The sequence below is a fragment of the Schistocerca gregaria genome, chromosome 1 (assembly GCF_023897955.1).
Source record: "Schistocerca gregaria isolate iqSchGreg1 chromosome 1, iqSchGreg1.2, whole genome shotgun sequence".
Classification (NCBI taxonomy): Eukaryota; Metazoa; Arthropoda; class Insecta; order Orthoptera; family Acrididae; genus Schistocerca; species Schistocerca gregaria.
In genome coordinates, this window is record NC_064920.1 from 307,593,885 (window position 1) to 307,616,278 (window position 22,394).

The window sequence follows — 22,394 nt, forward strand, 5'->3', positions numbered from 1 at the left end:
TCATGTCCCAGTTACATGATTTGCATACATTTTGAAAATGTTCTCACATTTTCACATAGGATAACAGTAGACGCGGAAAGAGCGGTATTGCATCTAACACATCCATGAGACTCATGGGTCAGACAGGTGATGCAAGAAGCCACATCTGCAGTACAGGCAGATATATTCATGTCCACAGCACCTGGTAAGGAGTGCAGTGTGGCATGTTAGGGCATTCAAAAGCAATCACAATGTTAAACAGGTGAAATCAATGATCAGGTCTCATAGTTGACTTTCTCTCTCTCTCTCTCTCTCTCTCTCTCTCTCTCTCTCTCTGTGTGTGTGTGTGTGTGTGTGTGTGTGTGTGTGTGTGTGTGTAGGTGGGTGGGTGGGTGGCTAAGGTGAAGGGATGAAGGAGAGGGGGGGGGGGGGGGGAGGGGGAGGACGACTTGCACACAAGCATGAGCTTGCTGGAATTTCTTTACTAAACTTTACTAAAGTGCACATACATATAACTTACCCCACTGACTTCAGCTAGTCCTCTGATCTGCATGGCATCTGCCATGCTTAAGAGACCCTGAAGCTGTTCCTGATATATGTTAACTTCTCCACTATACATGAATGTTACAAGTGCACACAGATCTGAAAATGTTGTCCCTGGTATAACTACAACAGGGTGTTGTATTGGATGCAGCACCTAAAAACAGAAGATTTCATAAGAAAAGAGTGTTGAGCTATGTGGAGAGCACTATGAAACTCATGCTTATGAAAAATGTTGTCCAAAAAAAAAATATTGGTACCAATTAGCACAAAAGTGAATTAAAAATTCAATAAGAGCTGTTTCAGAATGTATTCTATTCATTTTTATTATAATAATGCATTACAAGGAAATGAGTATTTATACTATGCAAAGAAGAAGAACAGATACTTATTATGGTATTTATACTTGGACTCACAGACTGAAGAAATATTATTACTCAGATTTGCAAGAAAGTAGTGTATTGATTTTTTTGAACAATAAATTTGCAAGTATACAACATGAAACAGCTACATGCGAGAAGTCAATAGAATATAGTTTCTGAGATGTTTCAAATAATGTGTAAATTTCATAAAGTTTTTTCTAGTTCAGTAACAACAGGAGCAAGGCAGCCATCATGCAAACAACTGTAATTACAAATTGAATCCACGTTACTTAGCAGTGCATTTTTTTAAATTCACGTAATGTGTTCTATGCAATGGACAAATCAATTTATTGCAGCCAGCAGCAATGAAAAGCAGTTCAATAACATCAGGGATAACAGAGTTACAATTCTTTCATAAAATTATGTTGCACAGTAGCAAAGAAACACACAACTGATGTGAATATTTCATATTTCTGGAATTGAAAAATCATTATTTCCCTTGGATGAGAACACACCATAAGCTCAACTGTGAAGTGAAAAATATTGCTTTCTGTCAATAGCAGAATACCTGAACTGCTAAAACTTCACCAACAAAGTCAGTAAAATATCTTATTTTAACAATGGTCCACAATTCTGAAACAGTACTCAGAAAATTAATAAATTTCTCCCCCTTTGTTTTCCCCCTAAAGTCTGTCCCCACAAGCATATGAAGAATGCTACACTATTAGCAACTGTTTAATCAAGATTCAGTATTTATTTCAGTGCATATATGCCATTACTATCACAGTTACTAGACAAAAAAGTACGTAAGCTTACGGTATGGTATCCCCTAAGATTTCTGGCTCCGGTAAGACAATTTAATATTTTTATTTATGTTATACGACCACAAGGGGTGCCGACTTATAAAAAACATTGGGGGGTCCCATACTGGGGGTCTTGCCCCGGAAATTTTCTACATTTCAGATGAAAACTAGTGAGTTTTAAAGTTTTTTTTTAAGCATTTGAGAGTCATATGACAACATTAGAACCCCAAAAACTGGACTCTCGATAACTCAACACTCTGGGAAACTCGACAAGCATGACACATCTTTTGGCTTTGAAAAAAGAAACAAATCATAAACACGCATTTTCGTAAAAAGCTTATTTAATTTACAGTAATAATCATGCTTATAGACTATTACAGAGCAGTGAATATATAGCTCTGAAATGATATGTAAATAAATTGTAAACTATCATTAAAAGAATAAAACACAAAACACTGCTGTCGCACAGTAATAGCACTTTAATTAATAAGTGAAATAGCTAATTTTAGCTTACTTTGAATAAGGCTCAGGGTTCATTAAATAAAAACAATATCTCAAAGCTAATGCGTTAATACAGCCAATAAAGTTAGTACAGTATGCCTAATACTTTCAGTCAAAAAGTATATAAATAGTGGGTTTTAATTGAGTCTTACACACTAAAAATATTTAAGTACTTAAAAATAGCTAATAAAGTACTATAGTAATATAGTATTACTAAACTAGTACTAATATTTCGAAACTGAAAATTTAACATTATGCATGTAATTGATTCTCTATTTTATAAAGATTTTTAATATTGCTCTAAATACCATTACTAGGGCTACAGTGTCTTTAGAAAGGTGCAAATGTCGGCCATCTGACTGGATTACTGAATATGAAGTTGTTGTTGACGGGTCGCATAGCCAATTCATCCAAAACATCTTGGTGGACATGAAGAACAGCCAAGTTGTTCAATCACTTCTGTCTCACTGCTGATTGGAGATATGACTTCAGACGTCTAAGGGCTCTAAGTGACCATTCTGCTATTGCTGTTGTGATTGAAACTACCAGTAGAAGCGTAAGCTTCACTACTTCACATAACATTTATCCAAATGCAGGCTCTTTTGTAATGTACTTTCTTACATCACACATGTTTTTTAAAGACCAGTTGTTTTTTATTAGTGATACTGGCTAACATATTCAAACATAAGTGCAGTCTCTCAATGTCTTAAATTATTTTTGAAAAACTCAGTTGGTTTTTCCAAATTTGTTTCACCTCTGTTTACTAAAAGCAAGCATTCTTGTTCAACTGCAATGGTCTGTGCGAGTCCAGTTGAAGCAAACCCCTCAGTAATGAAAGATTGCACTATTTCACAAACTTCAATGTAAACAGCTTTGTAGTATTCCTTTGAGGTTTCGAAAGTGTGCAGTGAGTTGGCTTTGTTGTTTTCATACTTCTTTGGTATACTTCGATTCCGTGGAAGCGAAAATAATCAACTTGTGAAGGTTTTTTTCTTTTAAACACAATTCACAAAAGCGATCAAAACTATCACGCCTTCCATTCAATATACAAATCAAGCCCTCATATATTTTTTACAGATCAGCAACACTTAGATGAGGGCATTCAATTTTTTCACTGACATCCTCCACTGGGTTCACTGCATGGCAATAGAGATATAAAAAGAAATAAGTCTTGAACTGTAACATTGTAGCCTGCACATTTGTAACCTGCCTCTGTTTTGCCCTCCACAGAAAATGTTTCAAAAAACTCTAGAAGTTCTTCAAAGTTTTTCAATATTCTCAAGATACTAGAAGCTCGCACAGTCCATCAAGTCGGGCAGAGGGATCACAGACCAGCTTTGCCGTTGGCGCTCTCACAGCGTATGCTTCTGAAAAGTCCCATCCTTTTGTTGGATTCCCTTAATGGTGTTTATTAAGTCCTTGGCTAAAGCCATAATATCCCTCATAGACGTAAGATGGCAGAGACTGTCTACAACTGCCAAGTCTAAACTGTGAACAGTGCAGTGCGCATAAGGTGCTTTTGGTTGTATATCTAAAAATATCTTTTTTTAGTCCTTTGAACTTACCTCTCATATTCAATGCACCGTCATAGCACTGCCCTCCATTGACAAATCAAGATGAGCAAAAAAAGTCTTTTAAAGTACTAAACAGAGTTTGTGATTCAGTGATGGGGGTCTTATATAAGCCAATAAAGTCTCTGTTGACGATTAAGGAATCATCGACAATACAAGTACAAAATGACACTTGTTCGTGAATCAACGGATCACTTGTTACGTCAACTATAATAGAAAAATGTTCAGTCTTCTTAACTGAATCCAATACCTTTCTCAACACAGACTTTCCTAGTAGATCAATTATCTCGTTTTGAATATCGTGGGACATCCAGTTATAACCAGAATGCTATAATCACTCTTTAAACTCAGGTATGTCATTCTTTTGGAGTTCCAACAATTGAAAAAAATTGTGTTTACTTATTTGTGCCCTCTAAATGCTAGTCCTTGTCGGCGTAGAAACTGCATGGAAGTAAAAATTGCCTCAAGAGCTAAATGGCCTTTCTTCATTTCACTATCTAACTGTTCATTCAATTGGGAGGCCACTCTTCGGTTAGTTATAGAATTTAGTTTCAGAACACCTTCTTTAAGCATAACATATTTTCATGAAGACGAAATTTTTCCAAAGCCTTTTTCCAGTTAGAAAACCCTGTGGGAGTAAATGCATCTTCTTTTTTTTGAAGAAAATTATAACAGATTTTTGGCATCTGCCTCTTTGCAGGTTCTGCAAACAACTTTTTCGGTAGGTGCTTCATGTTCTAGCCATGTATATTTGATCAACCAAGACTTCTGAAATGATCTTCCCTTACCGTATTGTCCAGGTTTCGGCTGTGAATAGTTCTCACCTTCAATTTTGCCTGGGAATGTATGAATTCTCACCAACACTTTAATACTAAAACAACAGTCAATTATGGGGATGAGTGTGAAACCTTCTGAGCATGATAGCTATCATATAGTATTTTGTAAAATGAAATTCTGTCGTGGATGTCTAGGCAACTTTATCATCTTCAATAAATTTTTATGGGTATGTGACTTTGTTGTTATGGAATTTTATAGATCAATATTTTGGCCACGGTTGCAACTGACTTTCTTCAGTGTGATGTATTGGTTGGTTGGTTGGTTTGGGGGAAGAGACCAAACAGCAAGGTTATCGGTCTCATCGGATTAGGGAAGGAAGTCGGCCGTGCCCTTTCAGAGGAACCATCCCGGCATTTGCCTGGAGCGATTAAGGAAAATCTCGGAAAACCTAAATCAAGATGGCCGGACGCGGGATTGAACCGTCGTCCTTCCGAATGCGAGTCCAGTATGCTAACCTCACTTAGTCAGTGTGATGTATCTTCTCCTGCATGAGTAACATGTAAACATCTCCTATAGTCTCATTTCCTCCTGCTCCTCATATCAGTTTTTCAGAAATGTCACTGGACTCTGCATTGTGCGACAGTGACTGCATTCTTTATCCACAGTAGTCTCCATCTTCATTTATACTGACTGGCATTGGTAGATAAGGAACAAGGAACAGTGACATACATAGTCGTTTGCTCTCACAGCCAGTGGTGGCAATCTACATAGCAGCTTGCAATAGTAGCTGAAACGTTGGTCTATGAAAGAATATGACAACACCATCACACAATGACAACATCTGACATTATCCCGTGCCAGAAATCTAGTAGTCCTGTAGTGTGACAACATGTGATCACCAGTATCTGCAGAGTGCACAATGTTTATGTAATATTAATATTATTATTAAAATCATTAAAGTGCAACAGTTCAAATTATGTGCTGTTATCAAAGGATGACTACAATAACCAGGAAGTATGACTGAAGCAGATTTGGCACATTAAAAGCCAAATATTTATATACTCTTTGTATTTTGGATGCTGTAAAGCATCTCTGTAGTACAGCAAAGTCAGCCTTTGCAATTTTAAATAACTAGCAGTTTTGTTTTGAATAATGGGCTTTTTTGTAGTCAGTCTCTGTCTACTGAAGAACTTCAGCACACATATATGCCAGTTATCATGAAGTGCATGAAGGACACTTTTAGCAAAACAGCAACAGGTGTCTGCTATGGGCAACTGGACAACTCATTTCAAGAGCACGCACATAGGTTATGAACCAAATACGGCTTTCTCCAACAGAAGATGAATTTCTTTGTAATAAGACGGTTTTAGATCAAGGGAATTGCAAGCAACTATAAACCAAAAATTTGTAACAGGAAGGGGAGGTGGGGGGGGGGGGGGGGGTAGTGGAGTGAGGATTTTGAGAGAGGAGGACTGGTGCATAAATGGAACCACTACTCTGTGAAAATGAAAAGGGAGGATTCTGTATCCACAAATATTTCATAACAATACTTCTTGCTACCATATTTTATAACAGTCATTCTTCTATACCAGGGGCATTTCATGACATGAGCTTTTCTGAATACCATGAAACACCTTGAATGTACTCAAAATCAAATTTTCATGGACATTTTACAAGAAAACTCAAGAGAAGAAAGTGAAAGTGGTACATTAAAATAGTGTTGAAACAAGTGGAACAATTTGAGGTGCAATAAACATAGTAAAGTCACATAAAAGAAATGAAAATAAAGAGAGAGTGATACCTCTCACAAGTGAAAACCAACTATAGGTGATAAAAAGTTAATCAATCTACTTCAGAATGAATAACGAAATCTGCGTTACCAAAGTGTAACACGCGATCTATTTTGGAACATACACCATCCATTAAAAAAGTTCTAAGACTGATTTTATTCCTGGTATATCAATGATGTCAAACTATGGTGGCAGCTTGAACTAGAAACTGTAAACAACATATGTGCATTCGAAGTGTTAAGTTGTGTATTGTATCAATGTTATTGCGCCATAAGTCACAATGGAACATCTCTAAACAAATTGTTCAAGACACTTTTCAGAATTTCTTGAAGAAGGGTAAAGAGTGTGCTAAGTTTGTCCCATACACCTTGATTCCTGAATAAAAACAATGAAGTGTAGGCATCTGCTGTGACCTGATTGGAAAAAATTAACATGGGTGATTAGACATGGTGTTATCTACATCTACATGATTACTCTGCAATTCACAATTAAGTGCCTGGAAGAGGGTTCATCAAACCACCTCCAAGCTATTCCTCTACCATTCCACTCTCGAACAGGGCACAGGGCAAATGAGCACATAAATCTTTCCATGTGAGCTCTGATTTCTGTTATTTTATTGTCATAATCAACAAAATATTTTCACACTTTGAGGAAAATTTTGGTGATTGAAATTTTACAAGAAGATCTTGCTGCAATGAAAAATGCCTTCGCTATAATGATTGCCATGCTAATTTGAATATCATATTAACGCCACTCTCTCTCTCTCTCTCTCTCTCTTCTATTTTGTGATAATACAAAATTAGCTGCCCTTATTTGAACTTTTTCAATGAATTCTGTCAATAATATCCGATGCAGATCCCACACCACACAGCAGAAGAGTGTGGACAAGTATAGTGTACAACAGTTTCTTTAGTAGACCTGTTGCATATTTTAAGTGTTCTGCCATTAAATTGCAGTCTTTGGTCAGCCTTCCCCAACATTATCTAAGTGACCATTCCAATTTCAGTTATATGTAGTTGTTGTTGTTGTGGTCTTCAGTCCTGAGACTGGTTTGATGCAGCTCTCCATGCTACTCTATCCTGTGCAAGCTTCTTCATCTCCCAGTACCTACTGCAACCTACATCCTTCTGAATCTGCTTAGTGTAGTCATCTCTTGGTCTCCCTCTACGATTTTTACCCTCCACCCTGCCCTCCAATACTAAATTAGTGATCCCTTGATGCCTCAGAACATGTCCTACCAACCGATCCCTTCTTCTGGTCAAATTGTGCCACAAACTTCTCTTCTCCTTAATCCGATACAATACTTTCTCATTAGTTATGTGATCTACCCATCTAATCTTCAGCATTCTTCTGTAGCACCACATTTCGAAAGCTTCTATTCTCTTCTTGTCCAAACTATTTATCGTCCATGATTCACTTCCATACATGGCTACACTCCATACAAATACTTTCAGAAATGACTTCCTGACACTTAAATCTATACTTGATGTTAACAAACTTCTCTTCTTCAGAAACGCTTTCCTTGCCGTTGCCAGTCTACATTTTATATCCTCTCTACTTCAACCATCATCAGTTATTCTGCTCCCCAAATAGCAAAACTCCTTTACTACTTTAAGTGTCTCACTTCCTAATCTAATTCCCTCAGCATCACCCGACTTAATTCGACTACATTCCATTATCCTTGTTTTGCTTTTGTTGATGGTCAGCTTATATCCTCCTTTCAAGACACTATCCATTCCGTTCAACTGCTCTTCCAAGTCCTTTGCTGTATCTGACAGAATTACGATGTCATCGGCGAACCTCAAAGTTTTTATTTCTTCTCCATGGACTTTAATACCTACTCCGAATTTTTCTTTTGTTTCCTTCACTGCTTGCTCAATATACAGATTGAATAACATCGGGGATAGACTACAGCCCTGTCTCACTCCCTTCCCAACCAATGCTTCCCTTTCATGTCCCTCGAGTCTTATAACTGCCATCTGGTTTCTGTACAAATTGTAAATAGCCTTTCGCTCCCTGTATTTTACCCCTGCCACCTTCAGAATTTGAAAGAGAGTATTCCAGTCAACATTGTCAAAAGCTTTCTCTAAGTCTACAAATGCTACAAACGTAGGTTTGCCCTTCCTTAATCTAGCTTCTAAGATAAGTCGTAGGGTCAGTATTGCCTCACGTGTTCCAACATTTCTACGGAATCCAAACTGATCTTCCCCGAGGTCGGCTTCTACTAGTTTTTCCATTCGTCTGTAAAGAACTCGCATTAGTATTTTGCAGCTGTGACTTATTAAACTGATAGTTCAGTAATTTTCACATCTGTCAACACCTGCTTTCTTTGGGATTGGAATTATTATATTCTTTTTGAAGTCTGAGGGTATTTCGCCTGTCTCATACATCTTGCTCACCAGATGGTAGAGTTTTGTCAGGACTGGCTCTCCCAAGGCCGTCAGTAGTTCCAATGGAATGTTGTCTACTCCGGGGGCCTTGTTTCGACTCAGGTCTTTCAGTGCTCTGTCAAACTCTTCCCGCAGTATCGTATCTCCCATTTCATCTTCATCTACATCTTCTTCCATTTCGATAATATTGTCCTCAAGTACATCACCCTTGTATAGACCCTCTATATACTCCTTCCACCTTTCTGCTTTCCCTTCTTTGCTTAGAACTGGGTTTCCATCTGAGCTCTTAAAATTCATACAAGTGGTCCTCTTTTCTCCAAAGGTCTCTTTAATTTTCCTGTAGGCAGTATCTATCTTACCCCTAGTGAGATAAGCCTCTACATTCTTACATTTGTCCTCTAGCCATCCCTGCTTAGCCATTTTGCACTTTCTGTCGATGTCATTTTTGAGTCGTTTGTATTCCTTTTTGCCTGCTTCATTTACTGCATTTTTATATTTTCTCCTTTCATCAATTAAATTCAATATTTCTTCTGTTACCCAAGAATTTCTACTAGCCCTCGTCTTTTTACCTACTTGATCCTCTGCTGCCTTCACTACTTCATCCCTCAAAGCTACCCATTCTTCTTCTATTGTATTTCTTTCCCCCATTCCTGTCAATTGCTCCCTTATGCTCTCCTTGAAACTCCGTACAACCTCTGGTTCTTTTAGTTTATCCAGGTCCCATCTCCTTAAATTCCCACCTTTTTGCAGTTTCTTCAGTTTTAATCTACAGGTCATAACCAACAGTTTGTGGTCAGAGTCCACATCTGCCCCTGGAAATGTCTTACAATTTAAAACCTGTTTCCTAAATCTCTGTCGTACCATTATATAATCTATCTGATACCTGTCAGTATCTCCAGGCTTCTTCCATGTATACAGCCTTCTTTTATGATTCTTGAACCAAGTGTTACCTATGATTAAGTTGTGCTCTGTGCAAAATTCTACCAGGCGGCTTCCTCTTTCATTTCTTTGCCCCAGTCCACATTCACCTACTACGTTTCCTTCTCTCCCTTTTCCTACTACCGAATTCCAGTCACCCATGACTAATAAATTTTCGTCACCTTTCACTATCTGAATAATTTCTTTTATTTGATCATACATTTCTTCGTCATCTGCAGAGCTAGTTGGCATATAAACTTGTACTATTGTAGTAGGTGTGGGTTTCGCATCTATCTTGGCCACAATAATGCGTTCACTATGTTGTTTGTAGTAGCTTACCCGCATTCCTATTTTCCTATTCATTATTAAACCTACTCCTATATGTAGTACGGTAGAAAATTCAGTTTGTAATTATAATCCTTCAGTACTTAATTGAATTTACAGCCTTTAGATGGATTTAATTTACTATATAACTGAAATGTAGTGGATTCCTTTTAGTACTCAAGTGGATGGCTCATTTTTCATTATTTACAGTCAACTGCCACTTTTTGCACAATACAGGTGTCTCCCACTGAAATCATTTTGCAATTGATTGTAATCATCTGACGACTTTACAAGGCAGCAAATGACAGCATCATCTGCAAACACCTAAGAGAGCTGCTCAGATTGTCTCCTAAATTGTTTATTTCGATCGGAAACTGCAGACACTTTCTTCAGGAATGCCAGATATTACTTCCATTTTACTCGATGACTTTCTGTCAGTTGCTATAAACTGCTGTTGCAGAAATGGGACACACAATTTGATTAGAAGTTGCTTGTGAGGAACACTGTCAAAAACCTTCTGGAAATCTAGAAATATGGAATAAATTCAACATCACGTATCAATAGCAGAGAAAAGAGCTAGTTGTTTTCCACAAGAATGATATTTTCTGCATCTGTTTTGGCTATTTGTCAATAAATCATGTTCTTGAAGGTAATTCATAATGGTCAAACATAGTATACATTCCAAACACCTACTGCAAATCGACATTAGTGATATGGGTCTTCAGGTAAAGAGAGAGGTTGTATATGATTGCTAAGTATGAAGCTATTATATCAGTATACTCCGAAAGGAATCTGACTGGTATACAATCTGGAATGGAGGTCTTGCCTTTATTTAGTGATGCAAGCTGCTTTGCTACACTGAGAATATCTACGTCTAAGTTGCTCATGTTGGCAGCTGTTCTTGATTGGAATTCTTGGATATTTACTTCATCTTCTTTGGTGTAGGAATTTCAAAAAATTGTGTTTAGTAACTCTGTTTTAGTGGCACTGTCATCAGTAACATCACCATTATTATTGTGCAGTGAAGATATTGACCACGGCTTGCTACTCATGTACTTCAGATACAACGAGAACCTTTTTGTGTTTTCTGTCAGATTTCAAGACAGTTTCATTGCAGAAACTATTAAAAGCACCTTGCATTGACATCTGCACTGGATTTTGATCTTCTGTAAAACTCTGTCAATCTTGGGGATATAACGTTCTTTTAAATTTGGTATATTTTTTTCTTTGCTTCTTCAACAGTGTTCTTACATGTTTTGGGCACAATGGGAGCTGAATTCTAGGTCTATGCTTATGAGATAAGAGAAGTAGAGGTTGTCTCGTAGGAAAGCTTCAGGCAAATTTTTATCTGATTTTTTTAAATGTATGTATTTTACTTTTGGATGTTACAGTATTCTGTCTCACTACAAGAACCTTGTGATCACTAATGCCTGTGTCCATTATGATGCTCCCTATTTGCTCAGGATTATTTGTTGATGTCGTATGTTTCTGCAACCCTTTACACTATGAGTGGGCTCCCAAACTCATTGTTCAAAATAATTTTCTGAAAAAGCATTCAGTATGATTTTCGACGATGAATTATGCCTGCCACCAACTTTAAACATGTATTTTCCCTAACATATCAAGTTTCCTTTGAACTGTACAGCAACTGGATTATCTGAGTTTGAGGGTGTGGTTGGTAAAAGGAACCAATTATTAATTTATTCTGGTCGTCAGATACAACCTCTACCCATCCTAACCTACAGGAACTATCTACTTCAATTTTTGTGCTAGGTAAACTATTACTGGCAGTAATAAACACTACACCACCATCTATCTTTTCTGAATAAATTAGGTCCTTTATAAAAATTTCAGCTAAACTTATTTCTGAATTAAGCTAGCTTTCCATACCTACAATGATTTGAGCTTCAGTGATTTCTATTAGCACTTGGAGATCTGGTTCCTTCCCAACGCAGCTATGACAATTTACAACTACAGTACTGACTGTTTAGTTCTATCTTCGTCCTTGAATTGCCATGCTCCCTTTTAGGTTGACACCTTTTATGTAGTTTTCCACAGGAACCTCTAACCTAAAAAGCTTGCCCGGGCCCTCCACACAGGCCCCCCCACCCTCACCTGTATAGCCGCTTCCTGTGTGTAGTGGTCCCTTACGTATGAGGCAGGATGTGGAAGCCCACCAACCTATGGCCCAAATCGAGGAATCTGCAGCCTAAACGGTCGCAGAACTACCGGAGCCTCCAATCCAGATCCTCCATTTGGCTTTGTACCAAAGGACCACAGTTGGTTCTGTCGACAAAGCTACAGACAGTGAGCTCCTCCATCCCGTAAGCAAGACAGTCTTTACTACTTGAACTAGTTATCCAAAATGAGAGAGAATCTCTTCCAGTCCAAAGCAATACACTTTATTAGTACCAACATGAGCCATCCCTTGCAATTGCTGCAGTCTGTGTTCATAATATCTGGAAGTGCTGGTTCCACATCTGAATTGACTCCTTCCAGTATGCACAGAGTTCACACTGGTTCCTTACCCTCCTTGGCAGCCATATCCCTAAAGGACCTCATCAGGCACCTAACACTGGGGCTCCAACTACCAGTAATCCCACCCTCCAAGAATGTCCAGACCTTGGAGGCCAAGAGGCTTTTCTGCACAGGGCAAGTGACTGTATCTGGCTCAGAATCTTTGTCAGCCAAAGAGAGTGAGTGAAAACTTTACATCAGACGACCTGGGAAGGCCCTCTAATCGGCCCCCTTGGAAAAACTCCTTCACTGTCTGCCATGTCAGGAATGACCTCCCACTCGACCACGGGTGAGGGGTCAACCTCACTGTGGACAGTCTGGCCTCCCAAAGTGATGCTCATTGGCAATGGCTTCAGGTACATGAATAAAGCCTACACTGTCTGGAGCTGTGAGCGAAGTCGCCAACTCAGCTAACATCTGAACACATCCATCACAGTTCCTATCGATACTAATGATGGCAGAAATACACTTTGGATACTTAATAAAGTGTGGAACAGTGCCTGATTAACACACAGGCACACACGAAACATTGTAGTTAAAACTAAAGACGCAAAGGAAACTTTTTTTTTTAAAAAAGGGCTTCTTATGAGAAGCTGTGTCAACTCATAGATGAAAATGGTGGACTCTGATGTCCTATTGCAGTAACAAAAGCTACCACTCAATTATCAATATGAACTACCACAAAATGACAAAGTGCAGACAAACACATGAAGGAACAATGCTTTGGCAACATATCTGACACTCAAGCCAATGTGACACGCAAGTTAAACAACTTCCGAAAGGAGGACTTTCCTGACAGTTTCACATGGTTTTATGAAAATTCTGGGTACTGTACTCAAATGGGGGAGGGGGAGACAATGTAGAACAGCCAAAGAATCAAAACCACCACTTACTGGTTCTCTACTTTTTATTAATGCAGTCTTTTAACCTTTTTATACATAATTGTATTGACCATGCTGGATGGATTTATAACAGTTTACCAGCCTCTGCTCTTACGAGTCATCATCAGAAACAATACCTTGTTAGAACGGTAGTGTGTCGAACAGTTATGTAACACCCATCTTATCAATTGTGTGTAAAAAGGTATGCATCAGACAAACATGAATACAACCTAACTCAGACAAGCTGCAAGGGTTGGCCAAATTATGGAAAACCACTAGAAAACCAATGCAGAGGCTAGTCAAGTCTGCAGGTTGCTCTGATGTTTTTGATTAGATTAGAGTCACTTTTTGTTCCATAGACCCAAAAAGTGAGGTGATTCTCATGGGTGTGGAACTTGTCAGACAGTATAAGGTAAAAACATAAAACATTTGAATATAATACTTACTACCCTGATCATTAGTCAGGAGATTGCCGAAATAGGTGAATACAATGTAGTAAACTGTAACAGTTAATATTTACAGAATTAGCATGCTGTCAGAATTAAACATTGTTATGCGCTATTAATAAATTTATCATACACAAAATACCTTATCTTGACTGTTGTGACCAAGTGCTGTCAAAACTGAAATCTTAAGCTGGCTTAACAGTCTCTAGATTCATCTATAGAGTAGAAGGAATTGCCTATCAAAAAGGCACATGTGCAATGTCCTCTATAGGCTGCAAATGTCATTCATGGTCAGAAAAGTGTTCAGTGAAGTGTGAGTGCATTCTGTTGAAGCTAAGTGACTTTGTATGCAAACTGTTGGTGCTTGTGTGGTGGTTGTTTCTGTAACAAAGGTAGCCAAGTGTTTGGTGTTACTAGAGGCACCATATCGAAGATTTATACTGCATACAGGGAAAGCTTTGACACCTAGTAAGTCACAATGTGGGTGAAAGTATGTTCTGAATGAATACAGCAGATGATCATTGAAGAGAGTTGTTATGAAAAATAAGAGAGCAGTGTTGCAAAAGTCCCTGCAGAACTGAATGTTGCACAGCACCAAAACAACATGAAGGGAGTTGCACAAGCAAGGATTTGCAGGATGAGCTAGAATTCTAAAACCACTCATTAGTGATGCACATGCATATAAAAATTATTGCTGAAACCATAAAACCTGGACTATTGAGCAATGGAAGAAAGTAATTTGACCAGATGAGTATTGTTGCACACTGTTTCTAGGTTCTGGCCTAGTTTACGTCCCAAGAGTGAAACATGGCAAGGGTTTGGTGATGATTTGGGCATGCATATTGCAATATTCCTTGGACCCCATGATTAATCTGCAAGGCTTTATTACTGCAAAGGATTATGTAACCGTTTTGGCTGATCAGGTCCACCCCATGTAGAAATTTTGTACATTAATGGTGATGCTTTTCTCCAAGACTGCAGGAACCCTTTAATATAGCTCGCTTCGTCCAGGACTGGTTTTGTGAGCACAAAGATGATTGTCACATCTCCCCTGGCCACCAGTCATCAGATCTCAATATTAATTAGCATCTGTGGTCTACTTTAGAGAGAAGGGTGTGTGATTGCTATCTGCCTCCATCGTTACCTGAACTTGCCTTTGCAGGAAGAATGGTACAAGATTCCCCTTAAAAACATACAGGACCTGTATTTATCCATTCCAAGATGTCTGGACATGTTTTGAATTCCAGCAGTTTTCCTACATCATATTAGTAATGGTAATGAATTGTGTTTTTGCTTTTTCCATACTTGCTTCCTTCTACCACTGTATCTCTCGAACACATACTTAAATAAGAGGAAGAAACATAAGTAAGGATACAGCCTTATTCACTAAATCCCTTAATAGAAACCATCTCTAACATGGAGATAAACGTAAATATCAGTGCTATTTTTGCCTACTTAATGTCACTTGATTCTTCGTATAATTTGAAGCTGGAAAAAACATTTATGTGCTTTGATAACTTTTATTTATCCATTATTATGAAATGCAACATTGACATACACCGACTGGATAAAAGGTCTGTCGAACACAACTAACTATAATGTCCCTTTTTGTGAGTCTAGTGGTTATTATGGCCACCTCTTGATTGCGGGGTCCCAGGTTTGATTCCAGGCTGGGTCAGAGATTTTCTTCCCCCAAGGACAGGGTGTCTGTGTTGTACTAATCATTTCATTTCATCTCATCTCATCTTCACTGATGTGCAAGTTGCCAAAGTGGCAAATAGGAAGACTTTGGATCAGATGGCCAAATAACTGAGCTGAGGTCTCCCAGTCAATAAGGCCTTTTTTCCCCCTACAAGTGAGCTGACAAATAAAAAAAAAGTTGAAGGACGTTCTTTATTTCTTAAGAACAGAAAACTTTAATTCAGACTGTGATTGTATTAGTAATAGAGAAAATAAATGACAGCACATAAACTGAAATCAAAATTGGTGCTTTTACAAACACAACCTCAAAAGAATGACAAACATACAGTTCCTGTAATACACTATTCTTAATAAAAATAACAGGATTATTTTTTTCTAAAACTGAAATCTGTTTATTATTTATCACAGATTATGCTGCTCCCTCCTCATCCCCTCAAGCTTAATCATAAGTAAAACAAATAATACAAAGGAAAAAAAAGAGAGAGTATTTAAAACACTTATTATCAAAAGATAACTCCAAGAAGCCTTCTTTATACTCCACAGAATAATTTTGCATATCACAAATATCAAAAGCATTTTTTTTTTTTTTTTTTTTTTTTTTTTTTTTGCAGGGGAAAGGTGAGAGAGAATCCATTATTTAGGGTCCAAATTACTACCCACAATTCAATCTACCCTACTGCCTCTCTCATTGATGCATCTCTTCCTGTATCTGTTTCAGACTGCTGCCCCTTTCCCCACTGGCCTGTAGTACTTCTTACGTTTACAAGACTTTCTTGGCCATTCATGTCCTTTCTTGCCTTCTTCCCTTACCTCCCACATTTACCTTGGCAAATAATTATTTGCTAGGAATGCCAAACGTGTACAGTTATTGCTCATGAATAGTCTTCTCCAGTCTTTGCATTAAAATGGCTGCATTTTGGACCAAGGTGCACCTCATCTTGTTTTCTATTTCCTGCTAGTATCTCATTTCTGCTGCTTGGTACTAACATTTTGTTTGCTTAACTCACCATCCAAAGCTCACAGCCATTTATTAATGTTGAGTAATATCTACTTTTGTTCACTATGTCTATCTCTTGTTGAGGAAATTCTGTCTGATCACTTAACAGATGGTCTGATGCCCCGACTATTTCGCTTAAGTCTTCTTCCACCTGTAATGGTGATACAGGCAAAGCACTTAAATTTAGAAACCCATTCTAATGACGTCTTTTCAACTGTGATGATATGTCTTTCTTCCCCTTTCTTCTAATCATAGCTCCATTCTTCTTCAACTCTTTCACAAGAGGCCACTATCAACAAGCAATCTACAAAAAAATAAGCCAGTCAACTAAAAAGTTTTGTCTGGTAATTTTAAGTGGTCAGTTTTCTGACTTTGTTGCTAGGTGCCTTCATTACATCATATATTTTAAAAATTTGGGAACCGAATCTATATCCTTACCAGACTCCTTGTGTCATAATTAATGTAGAAGATCTTTCATTTCTCATGTAGTTTCTGTAGTTTGCATATAGGTCCTTGTTGAACTCATATAAAGCAAGACTGATCCCAATTTCCTCACCTCTTCTACAGTTCAACTCTTGACACCCTTGTCATGTGACTGCTTCGTGCCTAAAACTATAACGGGATTCGAATGATTTAGCAAAAAATGAAGCTGAGGTTTGTGTGAAAGCTCTGCAGAATTTTCTAGAAGCTAACAAATGCAAAAATACAGTAGTTTCCACACTGCCTCATAGGCACAATCTAATTTATAGTTCTTGTGTGAACAAAGAAATTTGAAAAACAAAGTTCAAAATAAGGAAACAGTTTTCACGATATCCAAGTGTGGTATACTAGATATAAGTAAGCTGCATGGAAATCTGCACATGAAGCACGGAATGCATTTAAACTATGAAAAGAGAAGGTTTATCTGTGTCAGTGAAATAATTAATGAGAGACTTTTAAGGAATAGAATAACTATCAGTTTCCTATACATCCTATTGACAACAGTGAGGAGAGTAAAACAAGCAAGAAAGAAATACAAAAAGACAATACAAACAGCGATACATCTGATCTAAAAATTTTATCACCATAATGTGCAGCCCCTGCGTAATAAGACCAATGAAATTAACACACTGTTTACTGATGAACTAGAAGGTATCTCAGTGTTATGCATTTCTGAACACTGACAAATCCGGAATTAATTGAGAATATGAAAATAAATAAATTCGTTTTGTCTTCTTACTGCCACAGGAAAAATAACAAACAGGATGTGATGCTAATTTACATAAATGAAAATATAAATTTTACTACCCTGCCTGACTTAACTGGAACAAATGTCAAAAAATACTATGAAATTGCATCTATTGAAATTATTCAGTTCAACCTGATTATTGCAACAGTTTACCAATTACCATCTGGTAATTTTGACCTTTTCTTAATCGAAATGGAGTCATTGCTAAATAAAGTAAATAGAATGGTTGCGAGTTTATAATCTGTGGAGACTTTAATATTGATTACCTCACAAACAGTAGAAACAGAGGCCCTTTTCAACCTTCGTAGGAGAGCTTCTCAGAAGTTTGGAAAGTAGGAGACGAGATACTGGCGGAAGTAAAGCTGTGAGGACGCGGCATGAGTCATGTTTGGGTAGCTCAGTTGGTAGTGCACTTGCTTGCGAAGGCAAAGTTCCCAAGTTCGAGTCTCAGTTTGGCACACAGTTTTAATCTGCCAAGAAGTTTCTTCCCGAAAACATAAAAAGCTAATACTGAGGTCAGAAACTTTGGAAAAACTCTAAAGTATATTTATTGCATCACTGCTTTTACTCACTGAAGTATATTTAAATTTATGGAGAGTGCTATATAAATATCTAATGCATAAAGTGTTTTATTGTAACCTTAAATATGTATGCCTAGAAATGACTTTCAGAAGTGTACTTATAATTTGACTTGTTGAATGTTTTATGCAAAAGATGTTTTTGTAGACAAAAGGACCAATAAATACTATACAACAGAACACCATGAAAGATCTTGTTTTTCTGTCACTTCTTAGCTTTTTAACAGCCATCTAAGTTCCAGTTCTCTCCTCTTCTATATATGGTTCTTTATTGCTCAAATTCAATAACTCATTGTAGTATTCCCTCCATGACTTCTGTCTCAAATGATAGTATGTCTCCCTGCTCGTCTTCTACTAATATCAAAAGTGTACTTTTTTATTTAATTGTCCTTCCTTACATAAAAGAGAGTATTTTTTCATATTTTTCAGTACATACATGACACACTTCATAAGAGGTGTAACATACAGTATAGAATGCAACACTCAGAAACACTTGTGACACAAACATGGAAAACTTGTAACTGCAGAAAACATAGTTTATATTTGCTTGTGGAAACTATAATGATAGAAATAAGCAGGTAGATTTACACTGTGCACCATGGCAGCAATCTATATGACACAAGAGGTGATAGAGGAAAAGATGGGACAGGGAGAGAAAGAGGAACATGGCAGTACCCAAGTAACAGAGAGAAGCCAAAAATTTGCAACTCAGAAACAAAAACAAAAATAAGTAAAACTGGAAGAAGTGAATATTTGATTCACAGTTTAACACAAAGAAATGGTTGTGTGTAGTAATTTTTGAGGGAAAACTAATGAGGATGACTAAACGAAGTGCTTCAACTTCTATTAAATGTACTAGGATACTGAATGAAGCTTCAAGTGCAGGGAATGTTATTCCAGAGACAAGACAGCAGCAAAGGAGAATTCTTTTGTTTTACAGATGGCCATAGCCAGGATAATAAATCAGACTTTGCACTATAGGATGATGAGATGATATGTACTTGATGTGTGATTCACATAACTGGGTATCATGTACATTGAGAAGCCCATGAAGTAAACACAGGACATGGTAGTCATCTAACTTGTTTATTCACCACCTTACAAACAGAGTATGAAACAATGACATGGTCCAACAATGGCTTTTGCAGATTTAACAAACACAATCACTCACAGTTAATTATAACAGTCTAGAGTTTTCATGACTTGTGCTATTTTGAATCATAGCACAATAGTAGAAGTTCGACAGACTGAACGACTGCATAGGTTTACGTTTCACATTCTGTAAAAATTGGTATTGAAACTTCTGGAGAGCAGAGAGGAAACCACAAGACTTCTGCATGTGGCAACAGTCTGTACCGTATTTTCTGCCCACTTGGGGTGCTCATTCTAAGTTCTTCACCATTTTCTCAACCAATTTTTTGCATGCTTTGGCTTTTTTTTCCAGTTACAAGATCATTCACTTATGGTCTTTGTTCCTTGCATCCCACAAATGGCAGTATCCTTTGTTCCCAAACCAATCATCCAGGTTTCCTCCTCGTTTTGAATGTTATTCTTCCACCAGCTCATCCTTTTCCTACAATGCAGACTTCTGTTGTCCCATGTGAATGTTTTGGTAGTTGGAAGAATTTTACTTCCAGATATATTTCAGTAATGCATTCCCCTATAACACGGGACAACTAATCTACAGTTTGTGTAAACACATCTCATTCGACCTTATCCTCTACGTCTGGTTTTAATCTTCTCACTTTTATCCTTCTTTGGTTGTTTCCTTTTCCCCTTTCTTATATTTTCATTGTGTCTACCAGTAAATAGATGTCACTCCCTATTTTAATGCCTTAATAGACTCTACAACCAATTACCACCTTTAAGTGACCCTTCTTCACTAAAATGCAGTGTACAATAGAGAATTCATTATGGCTAGTGTCCTTTCTCATGTATAGATAGATGTTCTTGTATGGGAAAATTGTACGTGCTATTATTAAGACAGTTGACACAAACCTACAATGCTCTTATTTATGTTGGGCTTCCTGTATCTCTGTCATTAAGTCACGTACAATCACAATTTCTCCAGGAGCTTCATCCACCATGTTCTATGTTATTTTTCAGTGATAGCGCATATTGTTTAATAATCACTGTATCAGTATTTAAGCTGTTCATCTAATGCTTGCTCATATTAGTTAAAATAGGTTTTCAAACATAAGTGGAAAATGAGCTTTGTTTCGGCATTAACAGAAAAAATAGTAAGTATAACTCCCATTTTTATAGATTATGCATCTTCGTTACAGGTCTTCTGCCGATATCTGAATTTAATTACACATCTGTACTCCACAACCCAGTGTGGAGAAGGGTGCTTCTGGTGCTGCTATCAATTCCCCCTTCCCATGACTGTTCATGAGAACGACTGTCGATAAAACTCAGTATGAGCTCTAATTCCTCAAGTGTTCATTTCGCAAGGTGTAAGTCAAAGGAAGTAATACATTGCCTGACCTTTTCAAACAAATGGGCTTGGATTTTCAACAGTAAACCTCTCAGTGACAGATAATGCCTCTCTTGTATTATCTGCCACTCGGGCTGGAAGAACATCTTTGTAACACTCTTGTGTAGGCAAAATGATTCTGTGATGAAACATACTACCCTTTATTTGTTCTCTCTCTCTCTCTCTTATTAATCCAAACTGGTAACTGTTCCAGGCTGATGAGTAATAGTCAAGAAATGGTTTTACAATTGTTTTGAAGGCCATTTCTTTTATGGGTGAACTACAGTTCGTTAAGACTCTTCCAAAGAGTCATAGCCAATCATCTGGAATTATTAACGTTTCCAGTGGTTTACTGTCGGTAGTGTAATTGGACAGTAATTTGCATCTTCGGTTATTTAAGCACAATACATTACATTTGTTTATATTCACCGTCAGAAACAACTTGCACTAACAATCAATCCACATTCGACTTTCTTGTAACACTAGCAGAGTAATCCTGCTTTGGTATATGATTGTCAGTAAAGCTACTTACAAATAGTTTTATGAGAAAAGTCAACCCCTCACCAATAGGAAAAGCAGTGGGCAATAGAGACGCACATAGAGAAGGAATGGGATAGTATAGCTCTTATTTCTAAGCTGTGTTGTCCTTCAGAATATGTTACACTACAATAATGCCACAGTTTGTGTGTGTGTGTTTGGGGGGGCAGGTTTTTTTTTTTTTTTTTTTTTTTTTTTAATTTATTCCCATATGTGCAAATCTGCTTGTCTTTATATAACATTCTTTACAGTGCACAATGGGGGCTTCATTGTTGTGTTAAACCAATATTCAGTGATATATAGCATTTGTCATCAATGAGCATTAAAAACAATTGCTAAAATTACTAACCTGTGTACGTTATCAACCTGATTTGGTATCAGCCTGTGACATTCATAAATACAAATTCAAATAAGAACAGTAAGTGTATGTTAAATCACCTAGTTTGCTTCGAATACAATGTTGATGTCAACTATGCATTTACTTAGAGCAGTGCATCAAGATGAGTCACCTTTTACAGACTGGTCTCTGTACTCTACTGGTACACACAAGAAATAAAAACCACTGTCACTTATTTGACTGTAGTACTAAAATGATGATAAAATTAAATGAAAATAGTTCCTCAAAATATTTTCTTAGTTAACAGAACAGACATACCCTGCTTATGTAGGATTTTTGGTATGGTTTTCTACAAGTAACACTATATTCAAGTCAGGTTTTACTATTTGTTAGTGGCAAAATATTGTAAATAATTCCATATGCTATCATAAGCAATCCTTTTCTTTCTTTTCTTTTAATCAGGATTCCAAAACTTGTTCCCGATGCAGATGAACACACCCATCATATTTAAGCAATGCACGGTGGGCCACTAGCTTTTGCATAACTGTTCTCACATACTACTATATTCCTATATCATTTAAAGGCAGCCATCATTGTATGACACACTGGTGATGATTTCTCTTTTCACACAGTTGATACAGTGGGACAGCATGCAGCACAACAGTCACAGACAAACTCTTTACACAACAGTGGCATTTTGTCATGCTGAAAAGGGTTTTAAGAATACTACTTACATGTGTG

General features: G+C 37.4%; 1 protein-coding gene across 6 annotated transcripts in view; it reads right to left on the reverse strand.

Moving 5' to 3' along the window:
- Window positions 1–22,394, reverse strand: part of LOC126342926 (protein abrupt-like) — a 135,022-nt gene that overhangs the window by 51,586 nt on the left and 61,042 nt on the right. For all 6 annotated transcript variants that reach the window (XM_050001898.1, XM_050001897.1, XM_050001896.1 and 3 more), the window contains one exon: window positions 500–676. In XM_050001898.1, the coding sequence (XP_049857855.1) occupies window positions 500–676 (177 nt within the window). The remainder of the gene's footprint in view (window positions 1–499; window positions 677–22,394) is intronic.